We start from the raw sequence: 25,857 nt of genomic DNA, 5'->3' as shown, positions 1-25,857 counted from the left end.
CAATAAAACTTACAGAAAGAAAACTGTATTTAACTGAAAGAATGCAAATATTCAGAATTTAATTACTGATCTGCAGTTTAACACCAGCGATAGTACTATTATCAATACCATTTAATATAAAGAAAATGGCATTTCAGAAAAGATTGTGTCCACAGTTTTGGACATGAAAAAAAAAAAAAGCACCATTCAGGGCAGACATGACCACAAGCTGCATGTCGGAACTGCATCAGGCAACTGGGGATCCCACATTGCTAATGTAGCAGCTTTACTCCTCAGCAGCCCCACCTCTTCTGGTAAATCTCACCTGCCTCTGGAATGGTTTCCCTGCATTAGTTCAGCTCAGAAACTGAAATGAAAGCAGGAAAAGAAATCAATGAGAGGCTTAGTCAATATGGCAAGCCTAATGCATTAGATTGTTTTGCTCAATTAAATTTCTTTTCCTTAACTTAATTTAGGTAACCATCAGGTAAAGGATGAAAAAAATAGCTATGTACAGTTAATGCAACAGAAGCTATCAACTGATTTAAGCAGCTGGCCAAAGCAGTTAGCAATGCATCTATCCTTTGGTTCATTTTTTCTCTAGATCTACATAATACATGCATGAGTTATATTTTTATATAAAGCACTAAACCTAATGGCTGGTTAGTTCAAATACAAAACTGTTCTGAACAAATTCATGAAGTTCTGAGATCTGGTATGGGTCCCAGAAATACCCATCTGTCAATACATTTCAGTGGTCCCCACAGTCTCATACTGAAAAATCTAAAGACTCTGCATTTAGAAAGGGCTGGATAAATGCTAGCAATTGCTTGGAACTATTTATTGATACAATATTCTGAAAATGAGGAATTTTTTTTTTTCAGAATCTTAGATGTAATAGTGCTGTCAACTGCAGTAAACAGCTAACATCTTTTTATTGTTTTCTTTCTCTACAGGTATACCCAGTATTTCCAGTATTGGTAGTAAGTAAAAAGACACAGTATTGTTTTGCATTTTCATTCAGCTTCTTGGATCTAGTTTCCCAACATCCCTCTCTGTTGTAGATGATGTTTATCTGAAATGTGCTCTACAGTGAAGGGGTTATGTACTGGCTTACATTAACATGTAACTGTATTATATGGTCAGAGAGAATGTCACTCCTAACAACGTATCTGCCTTCAAGCACAGATTTTCGGATGCATTCTTATTGGCAGATGAAAGATGAGCGCTGTAAAAATGAGCATTGTGCAGAGAATTAAAACTTCCACAGAAAATATTTCTTGAGTATATTTTGTAAAAATGTTTACTAGTAACAGGGAAGTATAGGACAATTAATTTTCATGTGTTTATGTATAAATTCAAAGAGAGAACAGAAGATTTTTAAAAACACTTCATTTTTGTGCAGTAGCTTAGTAAATGTAGTATATCTGTTCAAATCTTTAGATTACCACCAGTGGCCTTTGAACTGGGCTTTTCTGCACAGAACAGATAGAACTGTGTTCCTTGTAAAAATAATCCTGCTTTTCTGTATGCATATAAAGCTTCAAAATATTACACCAAAACTATGATAAAATCATAAGGTTGTAATGTTAAGAACGAGCATATCAAGGAAGTAGCAGGTTAATCATGTCAGACCACTTAAACAAAGGAAGAACATAGAACTGAGCTCTGTGTCTCAGCTGAGTTCCACAGCAGACAAGTGCACACAGTCAGGGCATGTCAGCTGCTTACAAATAGAGTGCAGGGCTAGAAATCTATCATGCTGTGACTGACTGAAAGAATATTTCCCACAGCCTCAGCTTTGCAGAAACCTTAGACGCAACTTCTATGAGATGCAGGACTATTAAAATGAGAAAATATCATCGTAGTAAAATACAATTTGCCATACCTGATATCCAGCTGAAAAGCTTCTAATAATTTGGATAAAACTGCCTCACTTCTTTTGATGCATAGTCAGGTCTGCCAATTTATAAATCAGCTCAGTTTACGGAAGCTCATGAATAGCACTGATTTGTTAAACTCTAGGCAGCAAGCTAAATATCATCGAAACTAGCCTCCTCGTAAATAAGAACAGTGCTAACAGCTGAATACCATGGCATCTGTTTGGTAGCTTTAAATATTGAAGCAGCATCAATGACAATAACCTGAAACTGAGAGCCTTCGATTTGAATAATGTAATTTTCCTGCTTCAATATCTCCTTTGACACTTTCATGACTGAAAATGGATAGTGATACGCTATTTTAAAACCATGTTTTTATACATATATTTTATAACAAAAAAAAAGAACTACATGGAAGAGAAGAGTAAGTCTATATTGGTGTTACCAGAAATATCCTGCCATTAATAACAGACGTGGGATGAATGGGAAAATAGGTCTTTGGAGTATGGTTGTGCTGTATTTTCTTATTGCTGTGTTGCATGGACTAAATACTTGTGTTTTCACTTCACGCTCCATACAGCCTTTGTCACCACATCTACCATTTCTGAGCATCAGCAGATGTTGGCCTTTGAAAACTTAACAGGGAAACTCAAATACCTTTTAAGTAATGGTGACCTGAAAGGATGCAATATTGACCTCTTTGTGTTTTAAACTGGGTTGATTAGTACTGTTTATCTATTAAAAATGGAGAAAAATCTGTTTAACGTTCCATAGGAAATTGAAAAATTAGTGCAAGTTTATGCTTTATCTTAAATGTGCTATAAACATCTTGGACTAATATGTGGTAGAATTCAACAAATTTCTTTATTTACCTGGAAAGGCTGAAGCACGAACATCTCTTCGCGAGCATAAGTAAATACTGATATTCTGCTTGCTTTTTTTCATGCTTTTCTTCTTAAATAGCTCAGGGGAAAAACAGCTCTACTTGCACAATCTTCTGAACATCTTTACTATAGGATAGAAACAACAGAATTATCAGTTAAACAAGGATAGAACCCATAAATATATTCTTGTCTCTAAGAGAATTTAACAGAATTACAATTAATACATAAAACCAAAGAAGATTCAATAGTTGTGGCTGCTTTAATGGATACTGCATTACTTCTTTTGTCTATGCTATGCTTGTGTTCAAATCAGCAGAGTTTCTCCCTAACTAGGGACAGGAGTTTATTCTCAGGAGATACCATTTGGGTTTTATTTTGCCTGACAGCAAACATTACTACGGGGATATTGCATTTTGTGTTCTTCAAGCTTTTTCAAGTACATAAGAAGGGGACAGGAGGAAGGGAACGAATGTAAACCAAACTGCCAGCAAACAAATCAGGTGCCACTGCAATCAGTGTTCTCTGAAGACCCAAATGAAAGTATCCTCAAAGAAAACTACGATATATTTTACTGTGTGCACATACACACATTATTCTCTATTCCTTTTATATTTCAATCATATTGTATTAAAGCAGATTATCATTAGATTGAGTACAAAGAAAGAATGGTCATTAAGTAAACATCCTTTCTGATCATCTAGAAAATAAATAAATAAATACGAGCTTTCCTATTAAGGTCATTTGTACTTGCTGCTGTCTATCAGTTGAATAATAGGTTTCCAGTCACTTCCAGCATTCTAGATTCCAGTGCTGTCCCTTTCAGCATTTTTCAGCCATATCTGCAAGGATATTTGGTGAGAGCATTAGCAATTAATGAGTCCCAAAACCATTTCATAGTTGTAAAATTTATGATTAGCAATGCTTACACAATACTTGAACATTCTGAAAACTGCATTACTTTACTTGCTAAAATAATCATTGTCTAATTTTACATAGACCAATGCATCAAAATATTTGTTATTGTGACCACATACAAAAATTACTAGTTCGTACATGTATGCCTTCAGAAACCTGAATCTTCTAACCTATAGCTTCTATCTTTATTCCTGTGAAGCATAACACCACTAATTATGCTAAACAGTTTGTTATAAAGGGTATAATTAGATACAGGATAAGATAGACATGATGTGCAAATAGCTCTGTGTGGGTGATTATCACCTTAAAGCCTGCTGGTGGCAGATGAGTCAGAGTTTAGAGACAGACCGTGCACCCAAGTGCAAGGTGGAATCAAGATATTCAAATGGCATTCTCTGCTTTGTTCCCTATATTTTTATTCTTCTTTACAGCCAATTTCAAATTAAGAGAGCTTTTTTTGGAATGATAATGAATATAAAACAAAATAAAATAAACCTTGAACGGGCATTCTTATTTTATTGGTTTCTTAACCTTGAAAGATATGGTGGATATCTTTCTGCATTTAAAATAGTGTTAGGATGAGTGTAACTTTATTTGTTTAAAATATTTATTGTGATATTTTGAAGTGAGAAATATAAATATTATAAAATTGTGAGAGCAAATACTAGAAATCTTATTTTTTTAAAATCACACTGGAAGTATTTAGAACCTGATTTCATCCCCTTGCACCAAATCAAGAACTTCTCTCACTAAACTTGCACTGGGATCAAAGTTATTACAGTGCCAAGCTCTGGACTAGATTATGTACATAACATCCACATATGTCAGTAGGATTTAAATATGCATAACTAGGTTGTAACTGTAATTAATTGAGAACAAGTTCTACAGAGAGAACTGAATAGTTAAGAAACCATGAACCTACAAAATCTTTTATATAGTTTCCAGATTGTAATGTGTTGGATATATTAGCAAAATATTCCTATTTCAATTCAGTTTTAATGAAATCTGACTTTTTACTAAATAACACTGTAAATCAGACACATAGTCTAAGGCAATCACTTTATCTGAATAAGCAGTTACAGGAAGACAGTATTTGTTTTCTCACTGTTACTCTAATAACTCTAATAACTCTAAGAGCCCAGAATTTTTCACTTCAAGTTTAACAATTAGGCTTTCTATGATATGAAAACTTCACAAAGCTGAAAAAAAAAAAAAAAAAAAAAAAAGAGAGACCAGTATCCTTTGTGGTATAGTGCTTTCATTTGAATACTAGATCTGAAAGTAAATTGAACATTCTAAGTCAAAGAAATTTTGAGTTTATTTACCTGGTAGAATTCATGAGAACACCACTGTTCTCCTATGTAACTAGGGTTTCAGTCCTGAAGTTCACTAACTAAGGTCCCTTTGCTGACTCCAGTGCTGAACAGAATCCCACTCTTTCTGGAGTGATTTGTAGAGTACTCCTCAAGAACGCACTGATAAACAGCTGGGCTGGAATTTCGGAGAGTTTTTGTTTTAGTTTGCTTGATTTGCCAGATCCACCAATTTTAGCAGGTAAGAAGAGCCATTCTCTCCAACTTAGTAGACATGGCCAGTGGCAGTTCAGTGTTGTTTCTCATTCTTCATCCCAAAGTATCTTCATCACCTAGGATTAATTACAATCAGTAGTACATCAGTCTTTTCAGAACTTTCTTTTTTTAATTTGCTGTAATATAGAGAAGACTATTCAGTTCCCTATTAATTTTCGTATAGCTGTTAACGAACCATCGCATGGTAGGATGCTACAGGGACACTATGTAAAGCAACATTTTGATACGAGTTATGGTACCTGTGGAAAAAATGTTGCATTTGCAACGCGCAAATTTAGATGCAGCTACTCAGAAAAGTTTCTGGACAAAAGACAAGATCTAGGAAGATATTTAAAAATACAACATCTTTAAAGCTTGAGGAGACAAGGCAGTTCTCATTTTTTTTCCCTTTTTTTATTTTATTTTTTTAATATATTTTGTTCCCAGACATGAAATTAATTTACTTCTTGGAATATAAAGAAGAATGAGTCTTGAAATCAGCATTTTGATTTTTTAAAATAGGTCTTGATTTACTGTTCTTCATCAGCTGTGAACAACAGTACAATAGTCTCAGTCCACCTGTGAATTCCAGCACCACTGTAAGATAAAAGAAGAACAAATCAAAATAAAAAATATTTTGCAAATATTGTAAATACTTACAATTGAAGAATAGTCCTTCCAACTTCATTAGTGTGAGAATAACTATCTTTCACCTTAGTTAAAAGCAGCAGATTTTTTTCTGAGATCAGCTCCAAAATTTTCCAGAACTGAATCACTAGATTTTTAAAACCTCTAAAAAGATCACTTGCTTTTACTCTGAAACAACAACTGGACGCATAAAGAACTAATTGCATTTAAATTCTTCCAACAGTTGTAAAAGATGTTGTAGCTGAGGATCTGCCATAAAAACAACCACATCTTCACATTTATGCAGAATTCTCCTTTCTTCAAAGGAACAGGTATGAAACTTCCTACATTGGTCCAAAAAGATTGCCTAAAATTGGCCCAGAATTTTTTTTTAAGACTTAAGAAATCAGTGCATGATTTTTTTTGTAAAAAACCTTTCTTTTGGCATTCCTTCCCATTTCAGGAGATTGATTTTCAGTATTAATAAACTGCCAAAAGACAAATTTTTCATGAGGTATGTTATCACTGCTTCAAACAGACCTAGAAACAGTGTAATAATTATCACACGATCTTTGCAAGATGAGACCATATATCATCTGATACAAACATTCAATTATTCCAGCAGTTACAAAATCTCCATTGCCACTGATCTGATACAATCATTATTTCTAATTATTCTCAATCTTTTTTTGTTTAATATTAAACCTAAAACCACTGTCATACATCTACCACTGTGCTCAGCAGATGCCTATTTTCTGGATGAAGACATCTTTACTCTCAGCTACTCATTGTTTAAAATAGGCAGTGGCAAAGCCAGTTTTCAACACCTTCTGCTGGAATCACTAAACTTGATTTTTAAAAAAATACTTTTATGTGTTTTAAGCCAAAGTTTTAAGAGACTAAACTTAAACATAACTAGTCTCCCTCACCAGCATTCTTTATAATGTGAATAAATAATGACAGTAGGAAACACAAATTCTCTTTGTCTAGCATTAGAGTGAGCACTGTTTAAGGCTTATTGATTTACCATGAGTAATTTTTAGCAAATGTAATGTTTGTGGACAAGTCAGCGTAAACATTTTAGGAGATGAAAGTATACAGAGTGCAAATGCCCAGGCAGCAATGTAGTCTTCATATGCCCCATCACCTGCCCTTGGTCAGCACCCCTAGTGAAGGATAGTCCCTCTCAGTGGAAGTACATTCCAGTTTTACTGCCAGCTCAGTACTTGTTTGTTTCTCACTTCAACCAAAGAGCTGATTATTTTCTGCCAACAAAATGACAAGTTTTTTCATGTGCAGCTGTCTGGCTGGAATTAGGCTGAAATGACCTGTTTCATTTCTGTTTTTTCCCTAATTCAAAGCCATGATGTGGCATGAGGTGCAGATTGCATTTCTAGGGAATACTTGAAATGTATTTTCTTCATTTAATATCTTTATATTCAAAACATTGAGGGGAAGCTAGAAGGGAGTGGCCAGAGGAAATGATCATATATCTAGTAAATCTGCAATCATCACCTTTTCCTTTCTCCACAAATTTTTTTTTTTTTTTCAAGAGTTGGCTTTCAAATAATAGGAAATAAAATCACAGAAATTTCCAGTGCAAATTTAAAATGTCATGTCTTGATTTTCTGCTCATTCATATATCTCATCTACCTTTACTATTTAAGGTGCCTACAGTACCTTTACTTTTAAACAATGCACTAACAATATACTTTTTGAAGCCCTTTTTCACATTTCTGTAGCTTTGTTTACCTAGAACACCTACCATGAAACATTTAACAACAGAGTAGTATCCTAGATTTATCTAGTATTTCTTCTAGAATACCTAGGCCAACATTAATTATTCAGGAAAACAAGGGCTACAGAATAGAGCATGCAAACAAGATGTTCTGGAATAGTATAGTTTATTTAGTAAACTTGTCTACGTAAAAAAAATGTTTTGTGGAGATCACTTAGGATCACTTGTTTTCACAAGTTTGCAATAAAAGAATTACTAGCTTCTAAATGAATGTTATTGTTGTCTGTTCAAAGGATGACTCATCTGCTCCAACATACTTGTGGGAATGACAGTCAATATTCTCTGACTTGGAAGTCTCACATATGTTTTTAGATAAAGCATTTAATGTCATATTCAAGGAGGGAAGGAGGGAGCTAGAGCTAGAAAGATAAGTAAAAAGACCTTTATCAGGAAATATGTAATCTTGGTGATAATACGTTCCATGAGTATGGATATAAGAAAAAAAACCTTCTCTTTAGCAAAGACATATATATATGTATGTATGTATATATATATATACACACAGACACACACATAAGAATTGCGAATAAAAGAAGCATTAAGTCTCCTGGAGCATTAATGTTACCAAGCAGCCCAGAGCTACTAAAGACAGCAGATGATTTCAACTTGATACGACCCTGAACAACAACCTTTTGAAGTTGAACTTGCTATGTGCACAGCTCAGAACAAATGACCTTGGGAAGGCTCTTCTAAGGTGGTTACAATTAGCACTAATAACTAGTAATAATAACCAATAATAACTCTTAATTGTTAATCCTTAGGCACAGTACATAGTTCATCTATTTTATATGCCCATTAAGAAACATAGCTCAATATAGTCTAATTTAAAGGGTCAGGGAAGTTTTCATTATTTTAGAAAGTCACAGTCTCCATTTCAAGTCAGTTTGTGAAAAGAATCATGAATCTATAGAATTTATAGGATTACTTAGAAACACTTAACACTGATTTTCTGACACAGAAGTAATGATTTTATTTGGACAAGACAAGAGATTCCTTGGGGAAATCATTATCAGAATAAGAGTTGATATGATTTCATATATAGGACCTACAGTTCGTTAAGTAGCAGGTATTTCAGAGGGTTAGTCCTTAAGGCATTACAAAGCATTGATATTGTTACTTTTATTTCTGGTACTACCTAAGTCATTTTAGAAAATGTAATCAATAAAGATTGCTTTTCCTTTCTAGCTCCTGATTTTCATACATATTCTCTAATGTCCAGTCCATTCAAACATTTAAGCCAAGCCTAAGCTTGAAACTTAACCAAAATTTAACCAGTGAATTAACTGTCCAAATAATTTATTTGTATGTATTTCAAACTTCTTTACCATAACAAGTCAATGAATGTTTCAGGAGATGGAATGTGGTCGCAGGTGCATAAAATTATAGTCTAATAGTGTGCTAGGGTTACCATGCCACCTCAGTATGGCTTTTAGATAGCTTTTGTTGTGCACTAACTACTGTGCTTGCACTTCCTGTGTGTATGAATTGGTGGATATGATTAGCAGAGGCAGGTTGTTTTCAATCAAGACTTAAGACTACCAAATCAGCTCAGTTTTCTTTATGTGCATTATCTTGACTAAGAAGGAAAAAAAAAAAACACAAAAAAGCAAGAATATGATGTAATCATATATTTGCATCAAATATTAACCGATTCCATTTCAAAACACTACCTAATAGTAAATAACACAGTGGAAGCCTTTCCTTAAATTCTTCTCTTCAAAGGAAAGCTTTTGGGATATGCATTCACACCCAGCCATTTTCCCTTCAACTTTGACAAATTGATCAGAAGATGCAGTAGAAAAAAAATTACATCCTCCTACTAGACCAGGTGGTTGAAGCCCCAGTCTTTTTCTCTTCACCTCTAAATCTTCCACTAAGGCTGATATACCACTAAAACATACTATCATCAAAACATACTATCTTCAAAAAGACCTACCAGCCTAGATCCTTGATTCCAAAGAGATGTGACAACTGCAATCTACATACAACACAACTGAACTCCTTGTATGCAGAAATAAATTCCCCCCTCCCTGTTAATATCACTGCTGTGTAGGCTGATGACATCATTAAGGAAAATTCTATTCAGGCTCAGAAAAGAAACAGCTGCAGAACACACAGAAGATAAAAACATTGTCCAAATCTGATGTCCAAAGCTAGGCAGATGGGAGCTGTCAATGATCAAAGAGAACAGAAATAAAACAAAACAAAAAAAGAAACAGAATATTAAAGACCATGTCTCACATCAGGGTCCAAACTAAATTTTTCTGCCCCTCCACCACTAGCTCACCTCCTTACTTGCTCTCAGCTCCAGCAGCCAGCACCATTAAGTATAATCATTCCACCCTACCTGTAGCAGTGAGCAGAGAACTTTCGAGTAGTTGCTCGTAGTAACTAGATAAGAAGTAGTGATGTAAGTGCTTGCGTATGATAAGAGGGGCATAGACGAAGGTGTACAAGGCTATATAAACTGTTGTCACGAGTTAATAAACGCCATTTTACCACCCACCACATTGGTGTGCACCGAGGTAGATGGACAGACCGAGATGTCCCTAACGATTGCGAACACCTTGATGAACCGGCTTCACCTACCTCAACACCAAAACACGTTAACTAAAGGAAAAGAAGCTCTAAAGAGACATATCTTATGCCTTTGATGAGAGACAAAATGCCTCTATATGTAGGTAATGTGGCTTTAGGACCTTCAAGATACTTAGACATTTTGTATTTTCACAAAAACATAATCTAGCTGTGATATGAAATAAACACAACACAAAAAAGTGAGAGCGAAGAAGAGGTCCACACTACTGGAAAATATATGTCTTCTGTTAACCGAAATGTATTTCACTCAAAAGGCCCTAAAACAGGATGCAATGGTAAGATATGTGTCTTTGGTAAGAAATCTATATTTGTCTGATATTGTCATTTTATCTCTACAGAGCAGATTAAAAGAATATGCTTTTATTTTGTTCCGTGTGTTAGAACCACATACTTTGGACTTGAATATTTTCTCACAATGAAAAATGATATTTTGAACCATTGAAGATAAATTGTTATGCACAGCATTTTATGTCTATTTGGTGTTTTGGGAGTCATCAATTGCTTGTTTTCTTGTTCAGTGTGGAATCATGTACTGTTCAAGTGCAACCTAGAATAGTTCAGTAATGGATGTTTGTAATCTATGTCTTTGTCCACATGCTTGCCTGTTTAGAACAATATCACAGATGCAAATAACAAAACCTGATTTTTCCTGATGCATGCAGATCCTCCAAAGTTTGATAGGATATGGCCGAATATTTCTTCTCTTGAGGTTTCTAAACCAAATCAAGGTAGGATGCTGTAAAATTCCTAGTGGTGTAAAATTTCCCAAATTTCTTTCAAAGAGTCCCAACATGGCAGCAAAAATAGTAACAGTGGTAATGCAACTTTTTTTTTTTTTTTTTTTTTTTTTTTTTTTTAGTGCTAAGTAATGATATTCTGTGAGAAAATATCTACAGAGTTCAGCCATAAAAGAAATCTTACGTGAATTGGGCATCTTTCAAAGATAAGATCACGCACATCACTACGTAAAGTCTGGAAATGTAGACACAGTTATAAGTACTGATACACGTTAAGTTGTATGGAAGTCTTTAGATAATATAATATGACTTGTATAAACAGCACAGTCTGTATTATGAATAAGTTCTCAGATTTTTTGAGTGAGAAGGATTGCAATTCCCTTCTTTAAACACACTTATTAATATTTTGTTTCCACTTTCTTCTCCCAAGTGAGCTGGGAATTCTCAGCTTGTACGCCATTCAGCCTGCAAGCATGATCTCTGCAGAATAGACTGTTCTCAGCAATTCAAGTTCCACACAAAGAATTACTCACAGACTTTGGCATGATGATTAGCACTGAAAGTGACAGAATGACTTTTTGAGATGAATAATAAAGTAAAAGCAATATTCTTTGTTATTTGAAGTTCTATTCAGCTGTGCTACACATTTCATAAAGATCATTCATTGTAAAAATATAATGGTCCTTCTTTTTTCTCCTTATTTACTGCCCCGATTACAATTCACTCCCAAGGAAACCCTGCAGAAATTTGGTCAGCAGCGTGCTCTGATAATTCAGAGGATGTCTTTTCTGGCCTTTAGCATATATAGATGGAGAAAGAACTAAATTTAAAGGTGATATAGAAAATAGCTACTAAACTAAACAAACAAACAAAAAAAAAGGATTCTGTTGGGAAAGTATCTTAGAATGGCTGCAGCTCTATCCATTGATCACAGTGACCAGATGGAGATGCACACATACATGTATAAAATTTAACGTGCTACATGTGCAAGCTTCTACATTCTCTACACAAAACATAGAAAATCACAGTTGGTCTGTGCTCTCTATAAGGTTTATCAATGTACTTTAGTTTGTATTATTCACATATATTTTGAGCTAAATATCCCTGATGATATGGCAGTATTCTAATAATTTAATTTAGCCCACAATATATTTTCCAAATTATTGCATGCATTCTTTAAACAAACAAAAAAATACAGGTTGGTGTCTACTCCTCTGCTGTGTCCAAGGATTAGCCTACCTTATTCACAACATATTTCATAGCTTAATTATTTTATACTACTTGTAATCTAAGACCTAACTTCACGGCACAATACATCTCAAGCAGCACAAGATTACTCATTATTTCTTCCCCAGTAAATAAGAGCCAGCCTTAGTAGAATTATTTTTGATATTTTGTTACGGAACACAAAACACAAAAACTTAAAAGCATTTCTATTTAGATTATATGCTTGCTTATGCATTATATATTTACTGTAAATTAAATACTTGTTAATTACAGTGTATAATGAGAATGATTACAACAATCTTATTATATCTAATATTATTTTATCATGTTTTCTTTCTTTATGCTAATAGGCCAGAGTATATTTGCAAGTAAATTTCATTTACTTGTAGTAAGTGTACAGTAGAGCACACTGATTGCCTTATAGCCATTGATCATGTACTAGTAGAAGTTGCCCTACAACATCTAACACAAAATTGCCAATGTGCATATGTGAATTAATTTCCCTTTATTTTGGATAATACAGCTCAAATGACTCAATAGTTGATAGTCTATAATACACTTTCAGTAAGTTTCATGGTTTCCTTACAAAAGAGTAGCCATTGTTAAAGTCAATTTAACATGGTAAAGAAACAAAATAAAGAAGTTTATTTTAATCTTTTGATTTATTTCTTTTAATCTTTTGATTTATTTCCTTATATGATATCTTTTCTAATTTACTGTTCATTTTATCACCTATCCAGTTGCTCCCAAATTATCTATGACAACTGTTTCTTCTGTTCAAGTTGCAAACCACAAGAGAGGTAGGAATTCTTGGATTCATACAGTGATTTCATAGTGCTATGTGTTGTGAAAACATTGCACTGTATGAATCTGGAATATCTGTGAAGTGAACCCATCAGCTTTACTGGTGAGGCATCTTCATTGACAGCAGAAACATTAAGTCACATAAACGTAAGGCATACACAGAAAAAATAATTATGCTTTTTACACAGTCACTGCTGACATATAAGTGATGCGGCGCTTGTTTTTGAACTAATTAAATATTAGAATATGACCATTCAGATTGTTACCTAGAAATGAAATGTTTGTTTGAGATTTCCTCACCCATCTTCATAAATTGTAAAAAAAGGAAAGAAAAAGATTAGTTGAGGGGAAACAATACATAAAAAAGTCAATTGTCCATATCATCAAGAAGTATCTGTAAGTGCCATGGAGTTGAATATGTAGTTATGTCTTTTAATGCATTGTAAGTGTGTCTTACATCTTCATTTTATTGTAACAATGTGCAAATTGAAAGTATAGGCATTACATTTTGTACTGATGTTTCTGTGTTTTATCAAAATAATGGCATTATGTGGACATAATGAAGGATGCCAGTATTATCTCAGTGGCATACAGGCAACCTACTTGATTTGCATATTTATCAATCTGTCTGAGCTCAGATATTTTCATTAGGTTTCCTCATCAGTTTATCTATAAACAGTACATATGAACATGTTTTGTCTTTCTATAGCTATTTGTGAATATCTCCTTATTTACGAAACACACATCACTAAGGACTAGAGATATCAACAAACATTAGAACTTAGTTTGACCCATTTGGTAAGATCATGATACCTATTTGTTTTGAAGCAGGTCATTTCTAAGGTCACAAGAAAATCTCCTTTGTTTGTCTTTTGTTAGAGTACAGAGGAGGAAACCAGAGTTACCGGACAATGAAAAAGAAAAAAAAAGAATTCAATGATTTCTGAATGTACTTTTCTTGAAATACTTTCTGTGATTTTAATTAGAAAATGACACTGATTGCTGTCTCGTGCATTATCAGTTTCAGTTTTAAAACTGTTCTTCCCTTCCCTGTGTGTCTACCACTGTTTCATGTGATGACGTTTCATGTTTTACTGGTCCCAGCTGAAGCTTGAGCTGGACCCAGTCCTGACTGATAGCACAACAGTACATCATCTCGAAGATGTAAATGTGTAGCATTATAACAGAGGGAAGGCAACAGAGTATTCAATTTATAGGAAGACATATTCAACATTTACATGAGTATCTTCAGTATTTAATTTTATGCTTTATGCAGTAGGATCAGGGTTGTCACAACAGAATCACTGCATTGAAAATCATCTTTAAAGGCTCATGCAGTCAGTTCTTCTGTGAGTTGGAAAGGAATTTGACAATTCCTGAATCATCCAAATATAATTATCAAATCTAACATGGCTCTCTATTCTCCCTTTTTTCTTTACACTGAACACACCTAACTAGCTTTAGCTCTCCTTTGAGGTTTCACTTTCCAATTCATTACTCCTTACTGTTACTCAGCTTTGAACTGCCTCTAGTTTATCCGTGCCTTTTCTGACATACAGTGTTAGGAATTGAAAGCAGCATTTTGCTGTAAGCTCGTGGCATTTCAATCTTGTTAAACCATTTTCAGCCTGATTTTAGTACTTTTCATCCACCTCTTTCTGCAATTGCGGGCCTTTGCCAACACATGAAAATTATTGGGCTGCTAACCAGTGACGTATGCTTAAAAACCTTAAGTTGTGCTTTCTGGTCTTTGTGCACTGGTAGGGGTGAATCACATGATAAGCTATAAGGGCCATACAGCATTGACAGGCATTAGGTAACCAGATGCCATGATGCTGAACACAATTCTACTTGTTATGGCAGAATAATTTTTTATAACATGCAAACTCGTTACAGTTTTTTGGTTTTTTGGTTTTTGGTTTGTTGTTTTGTTTTGTTTTTTTTTTTTTAACATATATATAAACGTGTAAAAATGTATAAATGGTTCACTGACCAGGCCAGAAACAACAGGAAAAATAACTTCATTTGAATGCATTAGCAAAATGGAAGAAGAGCAAAAAATTGGTTACCATCTGGCATTTAAGAGTGTTAAGACCAACTGTACATACAAGAATCATAGAATCACCTGTTTTGAAAGGGACTCACAAGAATCAGAGTTCAGCTATCAGAGTCCTGACTATAAATAGGGCAACCTAAGACTTAAACCATTTATCTTAGAAAGCTGTCAAAATATTTCCTGAACACCAATAAGTTTGGGTCCACTTCTCAGGGGATACTTGTTCCACTGCCTAACCCATTCTGAAAAGTGAAAAACTTTTTACTAATATCCAATCTGAACTTCCCCTGGTGATGTTTGAACCATTCCATTCTATCACAGGTCATCAGAGAGAAGAAATCAGCACCTCTCTCTCCACTCTCCCACGAGGAAGTTGTAGACAGCAATAAGATCAAGAATTGGTCTAATTACTTACTCTAAAAATTGACAAACTGCATCAGAACTTGAGTGGGCCTTCAGAGCCTGTTTAAGAGTACATCTGTACTTCAAACTGAGCCTTTCAAAATTATCAGTTTCTTCTTTAGTCAAGATCGTAACTTGGAGAAAGCTTTGCTATCGCAATGAATTATTTTATGTGCAGCAATTTTTTGTGTGTGTTTTTGTAATAGCCAATTATGTGCTGTAATAATATTACTGAAGATCATGTCAATTTCAGAGTGGAAATAGTGCAGTTATTCATTCACAAAACGTTCTCTCTACTATTTTAAAAACAAAAGATGAGGTAGCATAGTCCGATTTACTGTCACTTACTTATAGCCTGCATATTTTTGTAACATAACAATGCAACATTATTTTGCTGCCTGTTACTGTTTCCTCTGAATTCACCTGCAGCCTGATTTATGTGCAGCCACAAGACTGACAAACAGATCAGCGCAGTATCTTGTCACCAGAACAAGTTGTGCAATGGGGGCAGAAGACAAGTGCTGTGTCAAAGCAGAAATTACAGAATTGCTTCTTCATCTGAGATTCAAAATGGTCAGATCGCTTATCTCCAAACAATCTTTCTTATTTTGGAAATTCAACACACTAAAACTTAGCGTTGTAACAATTTTGACTATGGTCCTGTTTGATAGCACTAGCTTCCACTTTTAGGCCTGCTGCCTCTACCCCTCAAGGGCAGTTTTCAGTGAGGTAAGACAGATAAAGTAGGGGAGAAATGCAGCTGAACAGCTGCCTGAGATGCTGAATCTCACTGGCTAGTTACAAAAGAGAAACATTAACACTTTTCCTCCCCACTCCATTATCAAAGAATCATAGAATCATAGAATATGACAGACTATGTCTACTGGTAGCGTATTGAATCTAGTACACCAAGTCTTTTACTGTACAGCAGTTACAGGGATCAAAATTATCAGGCTAACATGAACTGTGATCATTACTTCACCAGCATTATACCAAAGAAAACAGGAATGTGCATATGTTAACTGAATATACATATGTAAATTGAAATAACATTTCCTGGCAGCAGAAAGGCAGTTCTAAAGATGGATATATATGTTATACTAAGTGCTGTAGGTAAAAGAAAATATACAGTCTATTTACAGGCTGCTAGATCAAACGAATGGCAAAAGAAGTATATACATATTGCTTGCATAACATACTCATAAACATGGACTGGTATAGCAATTACTTAACAAACATATAAACAGGTGCACACATTGTTTCAGACACACTACACCAACAACTCGTGGGCTCATTATGTGCCCAGCACAATCAACAGTGCACCTTACAAAAGTCACAGAGACCTGGCCCCTGCCACATATGTCAAAAACTGACATTTTACACCCTCTGCTACAACTGTCTAATTATAGGTTAACTTCAAGCCCTCAAAGTACCCCCCCCATCACCGCATCCAGTGTTCCATTATTGCGAAGAAACATACCATAATCTCTTTTACTAATTCAATAAACTACACCTCTAAAGCATCGGTGGTGTTGCTACAAATTGGAAGGGTGGTTGAGAACCTCAGTGCCCTAATGGCTAGCTACTATTTTCTAGATTACAGCTGAAGTGTCTCAATGGCCGGTTAATATGCCTTTGGTCTTGTGCCAGAGCTGTCCGTTAGCACGGATACTCACTTATGATGATAGAAGACCATCTTCTTCTTGTATTTGTAGCCTGGCAATATCCCAGCTTCAATTTCCTAGAGTAAACAAGCCAAATTATTGTACTCTTCACTTTTTAAATAGGCTCTCTACTTCTCTGATCATCCTAATAACCTGCATTTATTCTGAGTTCAGACTCAGAGCTGAACAATCAGACATACACAAGCTTTCTACACACATCGCAGCTGTGCCTTGTATAGTGATATTGATACCTAATTTCTGTTTTTTTGAATAAAAACACACATTTCTTGTGATTAAATACTGAAGCAGTAACATTTTATACGTAGCATAGGTTTGCTGTTTTTGTTTTTGTGTTTTTTTTTTTTCAAAAGAGGCTGTCATGCCAGCTGCAATTCAGATGGCTGCAATAAGCATGCTTTCTATTCAGTACACATTTCAGAGTTTACAAGCTCTTTTCTGGCCCAATTGTTTCTCATGTCTGAACTAAAACTGGGTTAATACTTACCTTAGAAATGTGCCAGAAATTGCTCTTAAATAATACTTCTCTTCCTTCCTTTTTTTTTTTTTTTTTTTTTTTTCCCCCGTTTCACTTCTTTTAGGAGGTTCTCACCAAAATTGTCAAACTCGAGATTTATTTGGTCTTGAAGTAAGACAGTTCCTTCCCATGGTGCCAACCAGTTACAGTACCCTGAGATGAATTCAGTACTAGTTTGAACAAGAAGTTTGACAATTTTGTCCCCTGTATGCAATATTTTTAATATGAGAAAGATTTTCCTGTGTCTTGATTTATATTCATCTCAAATACGCAAAAAAGACATGCATTTCTATCAGCAGAAACTGAGCCTCCAATACTCCTGAAAGGTTTACAACTGCAAATGCTTCAGTTCCATCAGGTTTGCCAATAGCAACCAGCCTTTGATGTCATGCTATGGTCAGTCACGCTAATCTGCCTGAAGCAAACCTCACTTTCATTGCAGATAAACATCTGCTGTTGTCCATGTTACATTGATTAACATGTATGTGCCATTCATTCATTCTTCTTCTCATAGTTCATTTTTACTGAGCATGTAATGTGCTATTACTCTGCTGCTGTATACATTTTGTATACATTTCTGTTCTTCCTTGAAAGACTGTGAATGCTTCGGGCACTCCAACCGGTGCAGTTACATCGAGCTGCTCAATACGGTCATTTGCGTGAGCTGTAAGCACAACACTAGAGGTCAGCACTGTGAGTTATGCAGGCTGGGCTACTTCAGAAATGCTTCTGCAGAGCTGGACGATGAAAATGTGTGCATAGGTCAGTCCCGGGGTAACTGTGGCTTTTCTTCTCTGCCTTTTCAGCTACTGGCAGCTGCTAGGGACTGCTGCTGCTTAATTGCTAGTTGAGCCAGAATGAGCTTTTTCAATGGATAAGAACATCTGTGAAGACTTTCCGTTCTGTTGCTTTAGTTGTCACTGTAGCCCCAAGGAAGTATTTTGGATCTGTACATGATGATGAAATCCCTTGGCAAAGGGCCCTGGGAAGACTCTCCCAGAAAGCCCCAAGAAGCTGACTGTGTTGGCCTGCAGCAGGGAGCTGTACATGTGTGAAAATGGAAGCTTTGGGTCATAAATCCCTGTTCCCAGTCTAACTTTCAAAATTATTAGTTAGACTAATTAGAAATTATTCATGAACACTTGCAGAAGACCTACGGAAGTTGTCAGGTACATGAATAGAAGATGGGAGTTGGCGTGTGTTAACCCCTTTTCATAGAAGATCACAGAATGGCCGGGGTTGAAAAGGAACTCAAAGATCATCTAGTTTCAACCACCCTACCGTGGGCAGTGTTGCCAACCACCAGACCAGGCTGCCCAGAGCCACATCCAGCCTGGCTTTGAATGCCTCCAAGGATGGGGCATCCAAAACCTCTCTGGGCAACCTGTTCCAGTGCGTCACCACCCCCTGAAAGAAAAACTTCCTCCTAATATCTAACCTAAATCTTCCCAGTCTTAGTTTAAAATCATTCCCCCTTGTCCTATCACTATCTATCCATATAAACAGTTGCTCCCCCTCTTGTTTATACACTCCCTTAATGTTTTCGAAGGACACAGTGAGGTCCCCCTAGAGCCTTCTCTTCTCCATCTTTTATTAATTTAAATTTTAAAAGAACATGTAGCTCCAGATTCTATTCACAGGCACAGGGCTGCTAACTCCTCTCTCTTTTGAGAAGAAACTGTAATTACGCCTGTGTGATTAGGATTTGTCAGACCAGTTTGACATAATGTCAATTTAAGTATAAGAAACCAAGATGAAAGCAGGGCTCTAAACCTAATATCTGATGTAACTATCCAAAATGCAGAAATAAAGCAAATGCCAGAATAAAATAAGAAATTGTGTAGTACAAAATGTCACACAAGAAGAATATGTGTTGTTCTCTTATCACCTCAAGTCAGTGCATAGAAAATGATAGGACAGTAGGTGAAGATCAAGGACAGTCAATAAAAGGTTCGCTATTGGCTTCATACAATATCCAGTAGTGAACACATCTCCACAAAAGGCAACACTCACTTCAGTGTTCTTAAACTCAGTGTTTCTGAATTTCCATTGTGATTAGTTTTTCTTTCCATTTTCAAGAAGGAAAAGAAAAAGAAAGAGAGAAAAAAGAAAGATTTTCATACCAAATTGGCTACAGGCGAATAAGTTAAATTTTAATATTCTTTATAATCCATTCCTGAGATTCAATCCTGACATTTCTTAAGGTTGCTATTATTTGTTTCAGTCTACAGCTTGTCAGATTTACATTTTATTTTGTGATAAACACCTGGATTCATCCACGCACTGCATTTCACATGTCCTTCTTTTAACTTTGCTTGGCAACACATTCAGAAAATGCATGATCTCCTCTGACATTAATTAGTTTGAGCTAATATAAACTTCAGTAGGCAAGTCATGATTTCTTATATGACTGTGCTGAGGATGTTAACCCAATCAAATGTTATCAGTAAAAAGCACTGTCCTTCATATTTGTTTGATGTAAATGAGAGACAGCATTGATATGACATCAGGCCTATATAATTTCAGCTATCTAAATAGGACTAATAAGCATGATACTCTGTTTGGGATTTTTCATCAGCTCATGCAGTAAATTGTTTTCCCTTGTACACTTGAAATGCTAAGTTAGCATCTGTAGCTATATCCGTAAGACCAGGAAGTTAATAAACCAGGGGTAAAAAATAAGTGGATTTGTAATTAATTAATTTGCAAGTAATATATTTTGAATGTCTTAGTACAATGCATTTCAGAGTGGCCCAGACATTAAGGAAGTGAAATAAAATAAACTTTCATTTATCAAGAGTCTTAAAAAAAAAAAAAAAAAAAAAAAAAGCAGAATTAGGTCCATTTAGGTCCTACCTTAAAGCAAGCAAAATTCTCATGGGCTCCCGTGTGAGATGACTACAGGATCAACACAGTTTTGCTACATATTATGTAATTTCTTTAAAAAACAATATTCTTATTGGTCTAGGGCAGCTTTGAGAATCATAGTGATCATACTGCATACAAAATCCTTGTTTCTCAGCTGATTCACCAGCTTAGCGCTTTCATACTATTGCTGGCATGAAACCAGTGGAATGCAAAGGATACCAAAGAACTTTTTAGAGGAGGAAAGTTAAAAAAAAAAAAAAAAAAAGGGGGGGGAGGGAGAGAGAAAACAGAAGTTCTTTCCTGTTGCGGGGCTGCTAAGATTTAATCCTGCAAAGTATGGGGCATATTTTCATTGCAGAGAAAAAATGGATTCACCATCCTGCTGCATCAAACACATGGAGTCTTGCTCTATTGGAAACGCTCATTTCTCCTCTGAGAGCACTGTTTTGAATTTTAAGTATGATTAGAACATTACATTAACAGTAACATTTTAATAATCAGAATTTCAGAGAGTACAAATCTTCTTCTCATAAAAAGTCTAATTTTTCCAGTTTAACTCTTTTCTCTTCAACTACATATGTAGAAAGTTCAACATATTTAGATAGGTTATTGGCAGCTAGCAGGGGTTTGGCTCTGATTTATCAAAACTACTTATATAGTTTTGATATATATATATATGGTAAGTACATGGATAACGTGAATCTTAGTCAATGCTATCTAAATGATGAAAGTGTTTCATTTTCAAAACCAGAAGCATTAAAAAGCATTTAAATATCAAGAGGGGTTTTTTGTTGTTGTTGTTTGTTTGGGTTTTTTTTCTTTTTTTAGTATAAAGCGAATGCAACATAGTATACAGTGGGCTTAAATCTTATTTCATTGTGCTCTAAATTTTTTAGAAGTAAAATAAATGTTATTTTCTAAAATGAAATATCAAATGTTTGTCAGTTGAATTCCAAATCACCTTCAGTAGACAACCCAATTTCTAAATAAGTCATGCTATTTTAATATGAAAAATAATTCACTGGGCATGCTTGTAGTGCAATTTAGCAGAATTGGAAGAACTTTATTTTTCACAAGCTCTTGATCAAGTCCTAATAACTCTGTTTCAGTGAATACACACGCTGGTAAGCATGAAAAGTATTGAAACCTCCAAGTGGACCCAGAGTAATACATCATTTCCTTTGCTTTTCATAAGATAAATACTGAAATAGTGATTATTGTCTCACCTATAAGATCCAACCATGTGATCACCTGGTCTTAAGTCCCTGCTAATATCTGTGAAAACTTAATAAATTCCAGTGATAAATGCTGTAAGGGTTGCTCTGTAGCCACTGTCAACCCAGAATGATAGCAGCAAACCTGTAAGATTCAGCTCATTTTCACTATCTTTTTTTAAAAAAAACTATTGGCAGAATTGCATTAATATCTCAGTGAAAATATGACTGCTACTGTTATCTTCCCATCCTTTATAGTCACCAAATTGAGGTCAGGAGGAAAATACCTACCCAGCTGGATTAGCAGAAGCTAGTTTTTTTCCTTTCCTGGAGCCTGGTGTATGTTCTTGCTAAGATGATCTGGAAATGTTACTTAATGACCTATTGCTGCGAGGTCATAATGATACCCACTGTCTTTCTTTGGCACACTGGAATTTGATTTTTTTAATATCTTAGGTATTTGGCAGGTGATGGGAAGTGTTGTACACCCTGTCATATGGTGTTGGACAATGAGCTTGGGTGTTCTGTTGACCTTTCTAGGTTAGACACTTGTGTCAACTGCATATTGGAAAAGACACAGGCTAGATTGAGTTACTAAAGGTTCCCAGGTCTATTCACTGATTTGATCTAGCACTTTTACAAAAATTGCTCGACTTAAAGTTTTCTTTTTGGTAGAAAACAATATGGACCTAGTACTTCTAACATTTTCATGTGATAATTCAGTAGAAAAGCTTTTGCTGACTCAGTGTCAGGTTCTGTGGCCAGTTTAAAACTATGTATCTATAGCGTTCAATAGCATAGGCCACACATTTCTTTCAAAAATACTTCTTTTTAATTGCTGTCGGTATGATTTGTCCAACTAAGTTATTTTTAATGTGTAAGAACTGGGTCCTCTGTTTCTAATGTAATTCCAAGCCTTTTGTCCTTCAAGATTTTCTATAAACACCTTAAACAATTGTGACTTCCTGCATTCAATGTGTAACTCCATTTTATGTCTATTTACATAAACATTTTGTACATCTGATTAACATCAGAACTGCCAGCTTTTCAAGTGGCACCCGTCACAGTATAATCATGCTGTCTTGCACAATATTTTTGGTATTACAGCATTTAGCTTCATTAATGAATGTTGCTAGCTAATTGACTATATTATTATTGTGGATATCCAACTGCCAAAGGTAACTTCTCTTCCTCAGCATGCCAAATGTTCAAAGTGTCATCTGTAATTTATGGCTATTAGACACTGATACAACAGATGACAAATGTCTTTCTGGCAATGTTGTTGATTGTTTTGGTTTTTTTCTGACACAGATTTTCCATTGTATTTTTTAATATTTTCCTTCCCAGTTCAACAACGTTTTGTTATTTTCAATTTCACTGAATTTTAACCTAATACTGGGGAAAAATTCCAGAGGTAGTCAAAGCAGCAGTGATTCACAGGCACACAAAGCCAGATTCCCAGCAGGTCGCTCAGATTCAAGAATCAATTTGTATTTCTTTTGCCTTCAACAGCAGCAGAGATCTGCCAAAATCCAAGTGTGTCTGCAGTCTTGGGTGAGGGAGGAGTTACTCTGGGTCTACATGGGTCTACATAAAAATTAAGATACGACCACTTGAAGGAAAAATTGGAGAATGAGAATGCCAAAAAATGAGCACTGCTAGCTAACATCTTCTTCGCTTAGCTAGCTGAAAGCTGAATTCTAATATTCTAATCACAATAAAGAAAAGAGCTGTGGTTGAAGAAGATATATTCCCCTACAGTAACTGTTGTGGGAGGAAATAGGTTGCCCTAGTCCTACTTTAATTAGGTCAGTACACGTGTGGAAAATATACAGCAGAGAAAGAGCCTCATTGCATCTTCCATCTGCCCACTGGGAGATGAGAGAAATGAAAACAGCAACATAAAGCAAGTTCTGATAAGTTTTGCATTACATTCCTTCTCACCTCTGCTTATCATTGTGGAAAATGTAGAAGGTTTATTAATGTCACTGATAAATACAGTCTCATCAATTTAATGACGAGTATCCACAAAAATTACTATACTACTCCAAACAATAAAGGAAGACTATCTTGGAAATAACTAAAGTGCATTTATATAGCCGTCTAAAGCCATTCAGCATTTCTAAAACCATCGAGTAATATATAGATAAGCCCATTTTAATGATGTGAAACATTCTGCCCTAATGGCACATTGATATGTAAAGCTTTCCTAACGTTTGTTAAATTGTCAAAAACATTCCTACCAGTCTGTTACAATCACCCTCAAAGAACAGGAATCTTTTGCCTTCACATCTTTCTGCTTACCTTTTTCTCTTCATATCATAAAATGCCTCTTCCTGAAATGACATTTGCAAACAAATATATGGACTATAGTAATTATAGTCACTACTCCTGATGTTCATAGACAGTCTTCCTTTACCTGTAACACTGGAAATGCAGCCTTTATGGTATTAAATGAATTATCACTTTATGTAGACCTGAATCCAGTGTGTGTGTGTTGTCTTGTTTCTGCAGACTGTTATTGTAACCCTTTTGGTTCAGTCCATGATCGCTGTAATGACAGAGGATTTTGTGAGTGTAAGGAGGGAGCATCAGGGCCTAAATGTGATAAATGTCTGCCGGGATATATCTGGCACAGCTTGGGCTGTCAACGTAAGTAACTCAGAGTTGCCCCTCTTCTGCAACTTTGCTGCCTCTGCGTCTGTGTGCTATCATGTGCAGCTATTTAAGAGCAGAAAATGAGCAAAACCTCTGCAGGCTGCCAGAATGCCATACTGCCTGAGTCTTTCTGGAGTCTCCCAGATGAGGACAATAGATTGGCTGTGCCATCCATTAATTTTAGTACACTTTCAGTGTCCTTGCTCTTGCTAATTCTTGCAAGAGTTCCCACTGAAATATATAAATGTGTGTCTTGCTATTTGTGAAAAACGTTTTGTGTACTAACATATCAGCATATTAAATCCAACTTTTAAACTCTTCCTAAAAGACAAAAGGTAATTTCTCTGCATGTTCTTTTTTTTTTTTTTTTTTTTTTTTTGTACTAAATTTCAATCTCTTCGATTAACTTAACCATACTTTCACACCTTAGAACTAAGCCTTTGAGCAATACAACTGCAAAATGCTGGCTTATTATATGTTATAACTAGTGAAAACTACACAAAATTTAAAGATAATTTTAAAATAGAATTGAAAAAAAAAGTCCTTAAAAATAATAGCTGAAATTTGGTGTAAACATTGTTAGCAGCAGATGTTGTTTCAGCAGTTAGTTGGATATTTAGATACTTTTCTCATTAACAGGTCTTGTAAACATATGAGTGGAAATATCCAATCAGTACACACTGGATTAGGCTTTCATTGTCAGTTTCTTTTGTTTTGTTATAACTGTTTTGATCACTTATTTCCAGAAACTCTAGAGACTTCTCATGATTTTTTTTTTCACCTTTTCACAAGAAAATCAATATGATTCTTTGCAGTATAATTTGAATAAAGCATAGCAAACACTTGTGTTCACTCCGTGGGTTTAAATAAGATATTAAGTAGCTAAGGTAATGAATGGAGCTGAAGGTCTGTGTACTGTGTTGTACAGTGACATAATTAATATGGCAATAGATATAATAGGCTGTCAAACCAATTGCTTATTAACCACACTGTTTCCTATTCTTATGGTTTGGACATTATAACCCCAATAATGTTCTTCTAATGAGTATTTTTTGAGCCCAACATATAATTAGCCTGATTTTAGCTGAGTCAGACTATTTGTAAAAGTTTTAGACAGTTTCTGGAAATGCAAGCTAGTGCTTTTCTGTTTGCTGACAGAACCAATTAAGTGTCCCTCTCTGCATTGTAATTTTCTGAACAAATCTTCATCTGATTGTGTTACTGTCAGATAACTCCCAAGTTTCATCAACTTATCTGATCGAGTTCAGAAGAAAACCTAGATGCAGTTGTTAATTTTGTGGAACAGACACAAAATTTAAATCTTGTTTCAAGTCTTTTCATGGAGGAACAGAATTCCAATTCATTTAGTTTTGCAGTGTGGCAATTTTAGCTTGGTTTTCTTCCCACTGAAATCTAAACAACTTACTGGAAAACAAGTCGGTA

The 25,857-nt window shown here is 35.2% G+C and overlaps 1 protein-coding gene across 5 annotated transcripts in view; it reads left to right on the top strand.

The window, feature by feature from the left end:
- Positions 1-25,857, top strand: part of NTNG1 (netrin G1) — a 152,777-nt gene that overhangs the window by 104,803 nt on the left and 22,117 nt on the right. For 2 of the 5 annotated variants that reach the window (XM_090146217.1, XM_090146218.1), the window contains exons 5-7: positions 936-962; positions 18,269-18,436; positions 24,271-24,408. In XM_090146217.1, the coding sequence (XP_090002343.1) occupies positions 936-962; positions 18,269-18,436; positions 24,271-24,408 (333 nt within the window). Of the gene's footprint in view, positions 1-935; positions 963-10,911; positions 10,978-12,953; positions 13,014-18,268; positions 18,437-24,270; positions 24,409-25,857 lie in introns of all 5 variants that reach the window. The other 3 variants (XM_031595859.2, XM_090146219.1, XM_090146220.1) reach the window with 3 other exon arrangements.

Source organism: Phasianus colchicus, chromosome 9, assembly GCF_987193195.1.
Source record: "Phasianus colchicus chromosome 9, bPhaCol1.hap1.1, whole genome shotgun sequence".
In the NCBI taxonomy this organism is placed as follows: Eukaryota; Metazoa; Chordata; class Aves; order Galliformes; family Phasianidae; genus Phasianus; species Phasianus colchicus.
The sequence above is the reverse complement of the archived record's forward strand: the minus strand, read 5'-3'. Positions and strand labels throughout refer to the sequence as shown.